Source organism: Sceloporus undulatus, chromosome 1, assembly GCF_019175285.1.
Source record: "Sceloporus undulatus isolate JIND9_A2432 ecotype Alabama chromosome 1, SceUnd_v1.1, whole genome shotgun sequence".
In the NCBI taxonomy this organism is placed as follows: Eukaryota; Metazoa; Chordata; class Lepidosauria; order Squamata; family Phrynosomatidae; genus Sceloporus; species Sceloporus undulatus.
The window spans coordinates 340,026,665-340,039,600 of NC_056522.1; the positions used below are offsets into that span (position 1 = coordinate 340,026,665).

The following is a 12,936-nucleotide window of genomic DNA, read 5'->3' on the forward strand; positions in this document are numbered from 1 at the left end:
GTATCATGGTGAGCACAGTTACAGATGTTCCCATTCTCCCTGCTATGACATATTACTCTGACACAAGGCGTTCATCAGCCCGTGATAGCTCCTTGGGCCAATGTACTTACCATTGCAAGAACAAGGCCTATTCTTGTCACTCAATATGATACCACAGCATACTATACAAACCACCATTATCACTACCATTGAGCAGGGTGAGAGGGTGGGTAACCAGGCATCCAGTGAGATTGCCTCAACTTTCCACAATTTGTCTTGGACTCTCCCAATTAAAAAGGTTGCTGGGAAGAGCAAGACTGCCACAGTTTCAGTTTGCTGCTGTTGACTGGGCCATAACTTTTATAAGTTCAGCTATTTTGACATCGGATTCTGACTCATATTCAGTGATAGTTCCTGCAAGGAAATCACACATACATCCTGTCTCCTTGAGTGCCTTGGATCCATTCTTCCCAGCCAATAACGTTAAGGTATTCATTGACCAAATTTTACACATGTCCAAATCCCTAGATATCCAGGTTCAGTATCAACACACCCCTGTTGAAGACCCAGTATTCCACTGTGTGCAGGCACAGGCCACAACCCCTGCGGCTTTACAGATGCTTCTCTGCCTGATGCAGGTGAACCCTTTCATCGATTCCTTCCACCTTGAGCAAGTTAGAAATGCTCTACTGTGTTAATGACTTGGGCGTTGTTCCACTTGGAGGGCATCCAAAACTAGAACTATATACCACCACAGCTATCAGCAGGTTGCCTCTCTTATGCAAATGCCTCCCTCTTCTGACCAGACATTTAAGTCTGGGCAGAAGAAGAAGCAGTCCAGGGATGTTTCAAAACATTGACTTTGATTCCCTGTTAAATGACACCTTAGTAGCTGATTTTATATCCCCTCAACTGCTCTCATTCTTGAATGCTCAATGGCTTGCTCCCACTGGACCACTAACAATCTGTCTGCTGTTCTACAATAAGCTCAGAAACTACCATCAAGTGTGGAATGCTTGACATCATGACAGGAGACTATGCCATCAAATTGGATTCCCGTCCTCCATCAGGTTTCTTCCATTCCACCCCTCCCTCCATAGCCTTACTTTAAGTGGTAAATACTCTCTTGCAAAAAAGTGCCATCAAACCTGCTCCTCGATCTCAAACAAGTCGAGATTACTTCTCATGGCCCAGTACCATCAGGGGCTAGCCTGAAGAAGAAGAGCCCTCCCCTCTAGTCCATCTGCCTTGGTCCACGCCTCAGAGGGAGAGAAGAATGCTGGACCTGATCCCCTCCTCCCCCTCACCATTCCCTTCTCCTTTTGTGTCGTGTCTTTTTAGATTGTAAGCCAGAGGGCAGGATTGGGCGCAATAAAAATAAATCCTATTATTATTATTATTGTTGTTGTTGTTGTCACCCAGAAAGATGGAAGTCTGCTTCCCATCTTGCACTTAAGAGGCTTGAACCACTACATCTACCCATGTTGCTTCAGGATGGTGACATTAAATGTCATTCTTCCCTTAATGCAGCAGAATGAATGGACTTCAAAGATATCTACTTTCTTATTTATATCCGATCCTCTCACAGACATTTTCTCTGCTTTGTGATAGGAAAGAAGGGTTACATATTTGGAGTTCTACTTTTGGTGTCAGCATGGCTTTCTGTGTCTTTACATAAGTGATTGCAGTTGTAATTGCCTTCGCCAGCAAAGTGTTGTCCTGTACCTTTACATAGGCAACTGGCTAGTTGTCATCTCCACCAAAGATCACAGACATAGAAACTGTTAAGGCTTTCCTGGTGCCAATCTAAACTATATGTAAAAGGCATAGTTTAAGTCTGGTTGTCATAGAAGATCCTTCATATCAATGCTCTAGAATTGTTGGCAGTAGAAACAAACATTTCTCTGCTTCAAAAACCTGCTAAAGGGCAAGGTAGTACAAGTGCTGACCAACAACATGTATTGTATTATGTCATGTATTACCTAAACAAGCAGAGTCGAACTCGTTCTCACACCCTTTCCCCATACAATCCAGTTTGGGGATTGGTCCATCCAGAGAGGCATCTCTGTACTTGCTGTTTACCTTTCCAGTGAAGAGAGCATTTTTGCAGATGACCTCAGCCAAGTGTCAAATTTCATCCATATGTGGAGGCTAGATTCGGATATGCTGAAATATATCTTCCATTATTGGGTTGTTCTTGAATTAGATATTTTTGCTTCTGCTCAAAATGCCCAGTGTGGAGAATACTATTCCAGGACCCATCAGGGGAGGTTGTGAGGAGATTCCTTCCTGTTCAGCTTGGACGATCTTGCTCTATATGCATTATCTCCATTTCCTCTTCTAACCAAACTTGTCACCAAGCTTTGTCAGGAGTGAAGGAGCTGATCGCACTGTGGTGACCCAGACAGCTTTGGTTTGCTTCCCTTCTCCATCTGCCTCAAGGGAAGTATGTTCTACTAACCAGATCTCCTCACCCTCTACCATGGCTGTGTCAGACACCCCAATCTCGACACTCCATCTTTCAACAGGGACGATCCAGCCCTAGCTACTTTATCTGAGGCAGTAAAGAAAATGATTGTAGCTGCCCATCAAGTTGACCACATGACCATATGATTACAAGTGGAGGGAATTCCTCAACTTTCTATATTCATTACCTGTTGACATTCCTGGTGCTACTATTGGCCATGTTTTGAACTTTCTACTCTCCCTCTTGTCTTGTGGTTTATCTTTATCCTCAGTTTGTTGTTACCTGGCTGCCATTTCAGCAAGCTTTCTTGTTTTGCACTCTATAGTATCAGTGGCTCCCAACCTGTGGGTCGGGACCCTTTTGTGGGTCGAATGACCCTTTCATGGGGGTTGCCTAAGACCATTGAAAAACACCTATTTAATTACAGTTATGAAGTAGCAACGAAAATAATTTCATGGGTTTGGGCCACCACAACATGAGGAACTGTATTAAAGGGTCGCTGCATTAGGAAGGTTGGGAACCACTCCTATAGTTTAACAGTTTTTGAAGGCTATAAGCGCCTTCATCCCCCAGTGTCAGAGAGACCATGAAGGAGGAGGGCAGGTTGTGTGCCTGTAACTGTAGTTCTTTGAGTGGTTGTTTGTGAACTCACACAACCCCACCCATTCTCCCCTTATCATGTCTTGCTGGTTCCATTGGATGACTGCATCAGCATCCATTGGAACTGGTCGGTTATTGCGGGAAGCCCCTTATATAGGGCAGCCGGAGGTGGATGGGGATTTTGCCAAACTGCTTTAGAACACTTTGGAATGTATTGAAAGAGGCACTGCATAGGCGCAGGATAACTCATTCGTCTGAGTTCACAGATGACCACTCAAAGAACTAGAATTACAAGTATACAACTTGTACTTCCACTAGCATTGACTGAGACCATATCACCATATCTTTGCCTGGTCTTACTCATGTAGGTGCTGCTAAAGTCCTCTTCAGCACCAGCATAGACAGGTGTCTACAGTTTTTATGAGCCCACCTTCAGTGCAGGCTTTGGCATCAGGTGTTTCATGGAGGGAAGGCAATGAACTCCAAGTCAACTTCTGGTGTATTGCTTCACTTGAAATAATTGACTTCTTGGACCTAAAATAAATAAGCTCTCTCATGCCCTCTAGAGTGCATGTCAGGCATTTTTGCTTTGAAAAGAATCAATTTCTCCAAAAATATTTTGGGCTGCTGGAGGCCCTTGGCAGATTCAAATACAATCCACAAAGGGCCACACTTTGCCACATCCTGTTTTAGATGGTTTTACTGTAATAGCATAACTTTTTCCTGCCATAATTCGTAGGTAAGTTACCTTATCCTAGCAGAGGGGAGAGAGGCTGCTGGATGCAACTCTGATGTCAATGGCCCTGAAACAACGGCTGACTACTGCTGCAAATGGCATGTAACATTTGGTAGACCCCTGAACTGATTTTTACTAGACTTGCCTTCTGTGTAGTTGTAGCTTCCAAAATGAAGTGTAGTGTGGGGAGGGGTTTAGAAGTCACTTTTAATTTTGGGTGCTATTTCCTTTTGTAAAATAAAATGCCAATGACACTGGGAAAAATGCTTTGGTGGTACTCTCCTCATATGCTAGTGGGTAGAAGCTATTTAGTCAGGCCATCTCTTCCTTCAGAGCTATCGCATCAAAAGGTAATGCCTTTCTTTTTCTTCTTCTTCTTCTTTTTTGCAAAATCACCTAGAGGGAACCCAGTTTCATATGATCAATGCAAGAGTAAATTATATGGTCTGCACCTATTTGACTGCCTTTGACTGCTTGTTTGTAAGGCTGTATTTTGGATTAATCTCACAATTAAGCTTTTGCCTTTGCTTTGTTTTGAAGATAACGAACTTATTATTCCATTTTTCTGATTCTGTTCAAATGTTTTAAGGCTATTCAGTGAACTATTTGAAGTGCCTTTGTATATGGAAAATGCAACCTTATGTTTGAGATGCTGGAGAGGTTTTAACTGCTCTCCAAGTTTTAGTGGTGTATTTATTTTATGAATTGGATTCATACAAAGTTATCTACATTTAGATCTCAGGAAATTAATGTAACTTATATTAGTCATGACTAACATTTCACGTTAACATCAGTGGAATTTAAGAGTGACCTCCTTAGTCTAGATCCAACCTTCTCTATACAGACGTATCCTATTTCCTTGCAAAATTGGCAGGGTCTGCCAATTGTGTCTTAATATTAAGATATATTTTTCCATCCTGTGCCCAATCTATGTGAAGGTTGTAAAAGAATTTTCATCATAAAATGTATGCTTTGCCTTTCCCCTAGGCAGCAGAGAAAGATTGGTTGGATGATATTCAATTTATTCCCCCAGGCATTTATGATTGAGAGAGGACTTCCCTGTCCAATCTTGAGCTAGTCTTTCTAATACTTTATGATAAATATGAAAGCTATCCTTTGCACTTGCACCATGGGCAGTGTGCAAAGCTTTTCTAACTTAAGATTGATCTTAAAGTATCTCTTTGCTCTATAGCAGCTAATAGTGTGTCCAGAAGGGTATTTGAGTCTAAAGCCAATGAATCTTAGCTGTATTTCTGACTGTTGTATGTACTTCTCTGCTTCTGCAGCAAAGTTCAGGCTCGCAGGGCTTTCTCTGCTTACCTGCAACGTGTCCAATTGCGCCTGATGAAAGAGGCTGGGGATCAGGTCCATAATCCTGCCTGGGCGGCCAAGGAAGATGAACAAATGGTAAGAAATTGTACGATTATACAACTCTTTACAGAAGGGAGGAACCCAGATGATCCTACTCAGCATTCTTGAATCACTGTCAGTGTGAAGCTGATTGCAATCAGCTGTAGCAATAGCAGCTTCATTTATATACCGCTTCATATCACATATCACTAAGCAGTCTCTAAGTGGTTTACAACATATAAGCTAATTGCCCCTAACAAGCTGGGTACTCATTTTAGCGACCCCAGAAGGATGCAAGGCTGAGTCTACCCTGAGCCCCTGGCTGGTATTAAACTCATAACCTTGTGATTTGTGAGTGAGTAGCTGCAGTACAGGCATTTAACCACTGCACCACCAGGGTTCCTCCTACATAGGGTTATGCAGATGCTAAGTATAGTTAAACTACTTCATCCTCCCTCTGCTACTGAAATTATTTGAATACCACTCTTTGAACCAGACTAGATTCTTTGTGTGCAGATCAAGAGTGACCTAGAGGAGATAAACCCAGCTGAACAGAGAATGGTTCAAGTGGCAACTGCTCTCTGGTTTTCACCTCTTCACATAGTTTTTCCCATTCTCACATCTTAAACTGTCTGTATAGAGAAATTGGTTTCCAGACATGACTTTGAGTTGTCTGCTGACTCCCCAGACAGTAGCTGAACCATCGTACTGTATATGAAGCAGCTGCTTTTTAGCACTTAATGAAATCAGTCTCCCTTTCTAGTCCTTGCCTTTAGCAGGCAGTTTTCTTAGCCCAAAAGGAGACTATGAAAACAGACTATAAAGAAAGAGCCAATCTAGCTCATAGATTAAAAACCTTATGTCAGGAATTGGGAATAATCAGTTTGGCTCAGTGGAAAATGTTACTTCTGAACTTTCCAAGTGGAAAATTGAAACTGGCTCTCTAAGAGCTACTTTGTCTGCTGTGCTGTGAAAAATAATGTTTAAAATAACAGATCAAATCAACTTAATATAATGATGGTGAGAGGCAAGCTGTGAAATTCAACACTTTGGCTATGAGGCAGCTCATTTGCATGTTTAGTAGGGCACCTAACCAAAAGTAAATCCAGACTGGAGACAGAATGTGTTTGAAATTAAACACCCACAGCAGGCAGCTTGCTTTAATGGCTCACTTTGTAAGCAGTTCTTCCTACCATTGGTGGTGACATAGTGGGGCAAAAAGGCATAGTTTTACAGCCAATGTTGAAATAAAGCATGAGGTTTGGTGAATGTGACCAGAGATGGTGCCAGAGATGCATAGTGGTGGCAGTGATATTCAGAATTTCATGTAAAAGCCTGTAATCCATTCAGAGAGATATTTTTTTCCTCTATTTCTTTTAGTCAAATACAGAATGTCATAACTTACATCTCCTTGTCCATGGGTTATTCCTTTTCACCTGTTTTGCAGTACACCTCTTAACCCCAGCCCAGACACCTTCTCATTATTATTTTACGGTGAAATAGAAGAAGTCAGCTGGAAGGACTAACTCTTTCATTTTGTTCCTTGATTACAGGAACTGGTGGTTCGCTTTTTGAAGCGAGCAGCAAGTAATCTTCAACAGTCTTTGAGGATGCTGCTCCCAAGTCGACGCCTGGCCCTGTTTGACCGTAGGCGCATCTTGGCTCACCAACTTGGTGAATTCATAATCTGTTATAATAGGGTGAGTACTGGATGTGTAAGCTGAGATCTAAGTTACAGGTGTCATTTTAATACCAGAAATACAATTAAACTTTTTTTATAAATACAAAAAGAGATACGTAACTGGCCTAATGTGTTGCCAGAATTATGCCTTATACTCTGGTATATAAGGCCCTTCTTGAAAAATACCTGATGACCTGTGGGCATAGCAGATATATTTTAAAGCAATTTTTATTTTATAATGTTTTGTTATTCATTTTTTTCCTTAAGTTGCCATTTACACTTTGCAAACTCCATAACTTATGAGTCTTCAAAAGCATCTTTCTTGGAAGCACTGAACAACCATTGGGATATTTCTTTGCACCAGTTGATCAAGGCAGATAACCAAAATTCCAAATCCATTTAAATTCTTGCCTGGTTTTATCACCCCTCGTTTTTCTTCTCCTGCCTTGCCAACTGGTTGAGAATCTCTGACTCTCTCATTCTATAACACTATAATTCAAACTGTCAGTGTATGGATGGATGTACAACACCATTATTAAGAATTTCACAGGACAGAATATGGCAGCTAGCTGAAGTTGATGGATGATGCAACATCTGGAAAGGTTGCACCATGGTAAAGTGCCACGTAGAGGATATGCCCAGGATGACAACAGACTAATGCAAGGAACAATTGCAGGCAGCTGTGTGGGGAGATCATGCCGTGGACAATGTGCATAAATATGGGCATGACCTATGGACAATATGGGTTATTATTGAGTAGTGGATGGTTGGTTGTCCTATATATAGTGCTGTAGTAATTTTCTGTAAATAGAACTTAGACACTGTGAGTATTCTTTAGCACCTTGTGCAATTGTAGGTGCTGGCGGCACTGCAGAGCCAGACAGAGAAGGACCATGAGTAGTGCGTGGCTCTGACAAAAACTAAACCTAGTTATTTGGGCGTTAGGTTGGAGAAACTTATGCATGCAATTGATAGGGGAAATGTAAAAGAAAAAGAGGAAAAAAAACATGGTTTCAGATGGAGAAGTTCTCCACCATCCCACTGGAGAAAAAGAAAAAGCTGCCTGATAAGGGAATTAATGCAGTGTTCAATTAGGTGCAAGCTACATGGCAGGAAATTATAAACAAAAATGATTCAGCAGTTCAGTTGTGTATTGAGCGGTGTACCTCTGGACAGACATTAGAGTCTGCCCTGAATTTTTTTTCTAGCATTTTGTAAGAGCAATAAGAAAGAATGTCTCTTCATGAATGCTGGATTCAAAACCCATGGTGGTAAGACTAAAAATAATAACCTTGGAGAAGGCTTAAAAAGTTTAAAAGATTAAAAATAAAGAAAAAAAATGAAGGCAATAGATTTACTAGCACTGACTCACCAGAGGAAGAAAGGGAGGTTAAAACTCTGTTGTGCCTTCTGGCCATCATATTGAATCAGAGGACTCTGCACAGAAGAGGGGGTCGAAACTAAGCAAGTTCTCAGCCATTCAGGGAAGACTGTATCTTCAGTTGTGTTGACGTGCACTTGAGTGGTGGCCAGAGTACCAGCAGTGAAATGTATGGGTGCCTACCAAAAATTTTTGTGGGACAAGATGGCTGCTTTCATTCTCTTCTTGCTGGAAGAACAAAAGACGGCTGCCCTTGACTTCTATACAGAGACTCTATCTTTGATCAACCAACAAATCCACTCAGCTAGGCACTTGGTGGACTGTGCAGCCAAGGTGATCTCATGTGCAGTGGCAGCCCATCATTATGCTTGGTTTGGATCTACTGATCTCACTGTTGAGACTAAGAAGCGTATTGAGGATCTCTCCTTTGATGGTGACGGCCTTTTTGCAGCGAAAACTGACGAGTCTTTGGACACAGTGGCCAAAGCATGTCTCACAAGCAAGAGGCTGGATGTCACTGGTCAAAAACAGCAATATCACAAACAACATTGGCGCCCCCCAACATATCCTTTAAAACAGTTCTAGGTCTTGATCTACGGCTTCTACCCAATATAGGGGCTCTTCTCAGCAATCCTCTCAAAGGCCCTACAGACAGTGTTACCCCCAGGGCAACAGCAACAAGAACAGCAAAGTCCTCCAAAAAGTCTTCAACTTCTAAATTCCACTTTTTGACGGATCTACGGGGCTGACGCTGTCATTTCAACCTTTCTCTCTCAACCCTTCTCCACTACTGTCTCATCACTTCTCCAAACTTCACTGCTTTTTCAGCAACTGGCGTCAAATCACAACAGACACCTGGTACTCACCATTGTACGTCTGGCTTATGCCATAGAGTTTTCAAGTACTCCACCTCTCGGCGTCTTTTGCTCTACTCCATCCTCCCCTCCTCTCAAGAGAAGAGCTTCTCCCTTCTCGACAAAGGTGCCATTCAGCGTATCCCAGACAGATGCAAGATGGATGATGACTTCTCCAAATATTTCACGGTGCCAAAAAGAGATGGTGAACACCACCCCATACTCAACCTACGGGGTGTCAACCACTACATCACACCATGCAAGTTCAAGATGGTGATCCTTCAATCCATCCTCCCCTTTCTCCATCATGGGGATTGGTTTGCATAAGTCGACTTGAAGGATGCTTATTTTCACATCACCATCTGACCTCAGTACTGCAAGTTTCTTCACTTCGCTGTCGATGGAGATCTGTCAATATACCATCCTATCCTTCAGCCTCTCCACTGCCCCCCGTGTTTTCACAAAGTGCATGGCAGTTATCTCTCACCTTTGCATCCAGGGAATCAAAATTTTTCCTTATTGGGATGATTGGTTTCTTGTATCATCCTGCACAGAGTTTTTCCAAGACATCCGCACCACTCAGTCTTTCCTCACTGACTTGGGTCTCACAGTAAATTCCTCCAAGTCCATCTTGGAACCGGTCAGAGTGAACCAGTCATCTTCAGTTGGTATTTCAGCCTTTCCCCCCATAATTATTATTATCCTGGCTGAAGTAACCATATACAGTATTATTCGCCTAAATTTGGGACTTCTGGCCTAAATTTCTTTTCCAATACTTTATTTATACCAGATGTCATATTCAATTGAAAAAGAGGTGTGTCGAAGGGAATCTCAATCTGTAGAATTGTTGACAGTAGAAAATGAATCTTCTTCCAATATTTTGTTTTGCTTCACTGCATTTCCACCACATGTGGATAAAGTTGGCATCTGGTTTGTGGCACTTCCAACATTCAGCTGTGTCTTTTTTGTATATCAAATTGAGTTTGATATACAATCGTGGAACATTTTAAAGAAATTTTCTTTATAATTCTGACGGAGAGTGAATTTACTAGTGTTAAACTAGGTTTTCTCCCATTTTTCTAGATCTATTGTACTGCCAATTTCTTGGGACCATTTCACCAGTGTTTCATGTGTTTTTAGATTGTAAGCCTGAGGGCAGGGAACTGTCTGAATAATTAACTGTAAGCTACTCTGAGAGCCTTTAGGGCTGAAGAACAGGATAAAAATAAATAAATGTATATAGGCAAGTCTCTGGACTCTGTTATGGCTCGAGCCTATTTGCCCACCAGAAGAGCAGAAACCCTTTGGACCCACCTTCAATCTGTTCTCCGCTTGAACTATCCTAAAGTGAGGGACATTAAACACCTCCCAGGCCTTATGGCCTTGACCACAGTTGTAACCTACTTGGCGTGTCTGAGATTTCGTCTGTTTCAAGAGTGGTTTCTTTCTGTGTTCGACCACCTCAATGACAGACAGTCCATGAGGCTGACACTCCTTCAGCATGTCTGTGCCTCTCTTTGGTGGTGTTGACTCCTAACAACATCCTCAGGAGAATGCCCTTTCAACCTCCAAAATCCACTAGGCTGGTCACCACAGATGTATCCATAATGATAATAATAAAAAAATTTATTTATATACCGCCTTTCCAAGGAGATCAAGGCGGTTTACAGAATTACAATTACAAAATTACAAAACACATAGAATGCATAAAAGATTAAGCAAACAAAATCCATAAACAATTACAATAACAATCAAAGAAAATAAAAACATTACAATCTAATGAAATTCATAATTAACCCCTTTCCAAGTCCCTCAACACAGGTTCAAATGGCAAAAAAATAAAATAAAAATACATAGTAATTATAACAATAAAGTTAACAAAACAAAATGCAAACAAGTAATAGAGTAAAAACAAGTGAAAAGAAAATACTCCCCATTCTCAACTCCCCATCTCAATCCTAAAATCCAGTATAAATTATACAAAGAAAAAAAGGGGGGAAGGGGGGAGGAGACAAGACTCCTCCTTAAATCCAGGAGCTGAGGCATGGGTCCGCCCAGGTAGAAGGAAGGCAGCAAACACTCACTCAGCCCAGCCTTCACTGACAGATGGTATCCATGGCAGGCTGGGGGGCCCACAGCGAAGACCTCTGCGTTCAAGGCTGCTGGTCCCATTCCGAAATGGAGCTGCACATCAGCTCCTGGTTGTCATCAAGGCCTTTTGGGCCTTCGAAAACCATCACAGGATAATCCAGGTTGTAATAGACAATATCACCACTGTCATATCAACAAACAAGGTGGAATTCACTCCTCTGTCCTTCTTCATCTTGCACAACAGCTCTGGACATGGTGCCATCAACGCTCCATTCATCCAGTGGCAGTTCATCTGGCTGGCAAGGACAATATCCTGGCAGACTCTCTCAGCTGGGACAAGGTTTTTCAGCACGAGTGGACCTTGTCACAGGAAGCCTTTCACCTCATGACTTCACGATGGGGGACACTCTTCCTAGATCTCTTTGCTGCTTCACAGAATGTGCAGTGTCTGATGTTCTGCACCAGGACAGGACAAGGGATGGACTCCCTGGGAGAGGCCTTCGTTCTCAATTGGGGCCATCACTTCCTCTCAGTCTTCTCCCCACTCCTGTTAGTGGCAAGAGTTGTGGCCAGGATGACCGAGGACAGATCCAATGCCATTCTGTTCACTCCCTACTGGCTGAAACAACCTTGGGTTGTCCCTCCAGCCCATCTGTCGAAGGGACAATACCTCAAGCTCCCGAGCTGGCTGGGCATTCTCTCTCATTCTACTAGTGCAGTCCTTCACCCAGACCTATGCATTCTCCACATGACAGCTTGGAGGATCCGACCTTGACAGCCTCATAACTTTTGCGAGTTCACTCTGCTTCCAGGAAAGACTCTATGAAACAGTCTTACTCCTACAAATGGAAGTGTTTCTGTGCCTTTGCTGAGACTAGGGTTGAGCCCTATTTACCAGTGCAACTTTCTATGACATTGCAGTTCCTTCTCCAAGGGTGACCAAGGGTTGGGTTTCTCTTCCCTGATTCACCATCCGCAAAGCTCTTCACCTTGCTAACTCTGAAAAGGTTCTTCAAAGGTCTTCATATCTCTATCCATCGTTGCCTCCACTGGCCCACTCCTTGGTCACTCCCGCTGTTATTCACACACTTTACTAGGCTACACTTTCATAGAATCATAGAATCGTAGAGTTGGAAGCGACCACAAGGGCCATCGAGTCCAACCCCCTGCCATGCAGGAAATCACAATCAAAGCATTCCCGACAGATGGCCATCCAGCCTCTGTTTAAAGACCTCTAAGGAAGGAGACTCCACTACACTCCGAGGGAGTTTGTTCCACTGTCGAACAGCCCTTACTGTCAGGAAGTTCCTCCTAATGTTGAGGTGGAATCTCTTTTCCTGGAGTTTGCATCCATTGTTCCGGGTTCTGTTCTCTGGAGCAGCAGAAAACAAGCTTGCTCCCTCCTCAATATGACATCCCTTCAAATATTTAAACAGGGCTATCATATCACCTCTTAACCTTCTCTTATCCAGGCTAAACATCCCCAGCTCCCTAAGTCGTTCCTCATAGGGCATGGTTTCCAGGCCCTTCACCATTTTAGTTGCCCTCCTTTGGAATGCTCTAGTTTCTCAACATCCTTTTTGAATTGTGATGCCCAGAACTGGACACAATATTCCAAGTGTGGTCTGACCAAAGCAGAATAGAGTGGCGCTGTACTTCCCTTGATCTAGACACTATACTTTTATTGATGCACCCTAAAATTGCATTGGCCTTTTTAGCTGCCACATCGCACTGTTGACTCATGTTCAAAATGTGGTAAACAGGAGACATCCCAGCAGACTAGAGGAAGGAAAACAC

At 42.6% G+C, this 12,936-nt stretch overlaps 1 protein-coding gene across 10 annotated transcripts in view; it reads left to right on the forward strand.

The window, feature by feature from the left end:
- Window positions 1–12,936, forward strand: part of TTLL5 (tubulin tyrosine ligase like 5) — a 273,548-nt gene that overhangs the window by 140,074 nt on the left and 120,538 nt on the right. For all 10 annotated transcript variants that reach the window (XR_006104524.1, XM_042473064.1, XM_042473053.1 and 7 more), the window contains 2 exons: window positions 5,069–5,189; window positions 6,686–6,832. Coding sequence is in view for 9 of the 10 variants with exons in the window: in XM_042473064.1 (XP_042328998.1) it covers window positions 5,069–5,189; window positions 6,686–6,832 (268 nt within the window). In the remaining variant the exon portion in view is untranslated. The remainder of the gene's footprint in view (window positions 1–5,068; window positions 5,190–6,685; window positions 6,833–12,936) is intronic.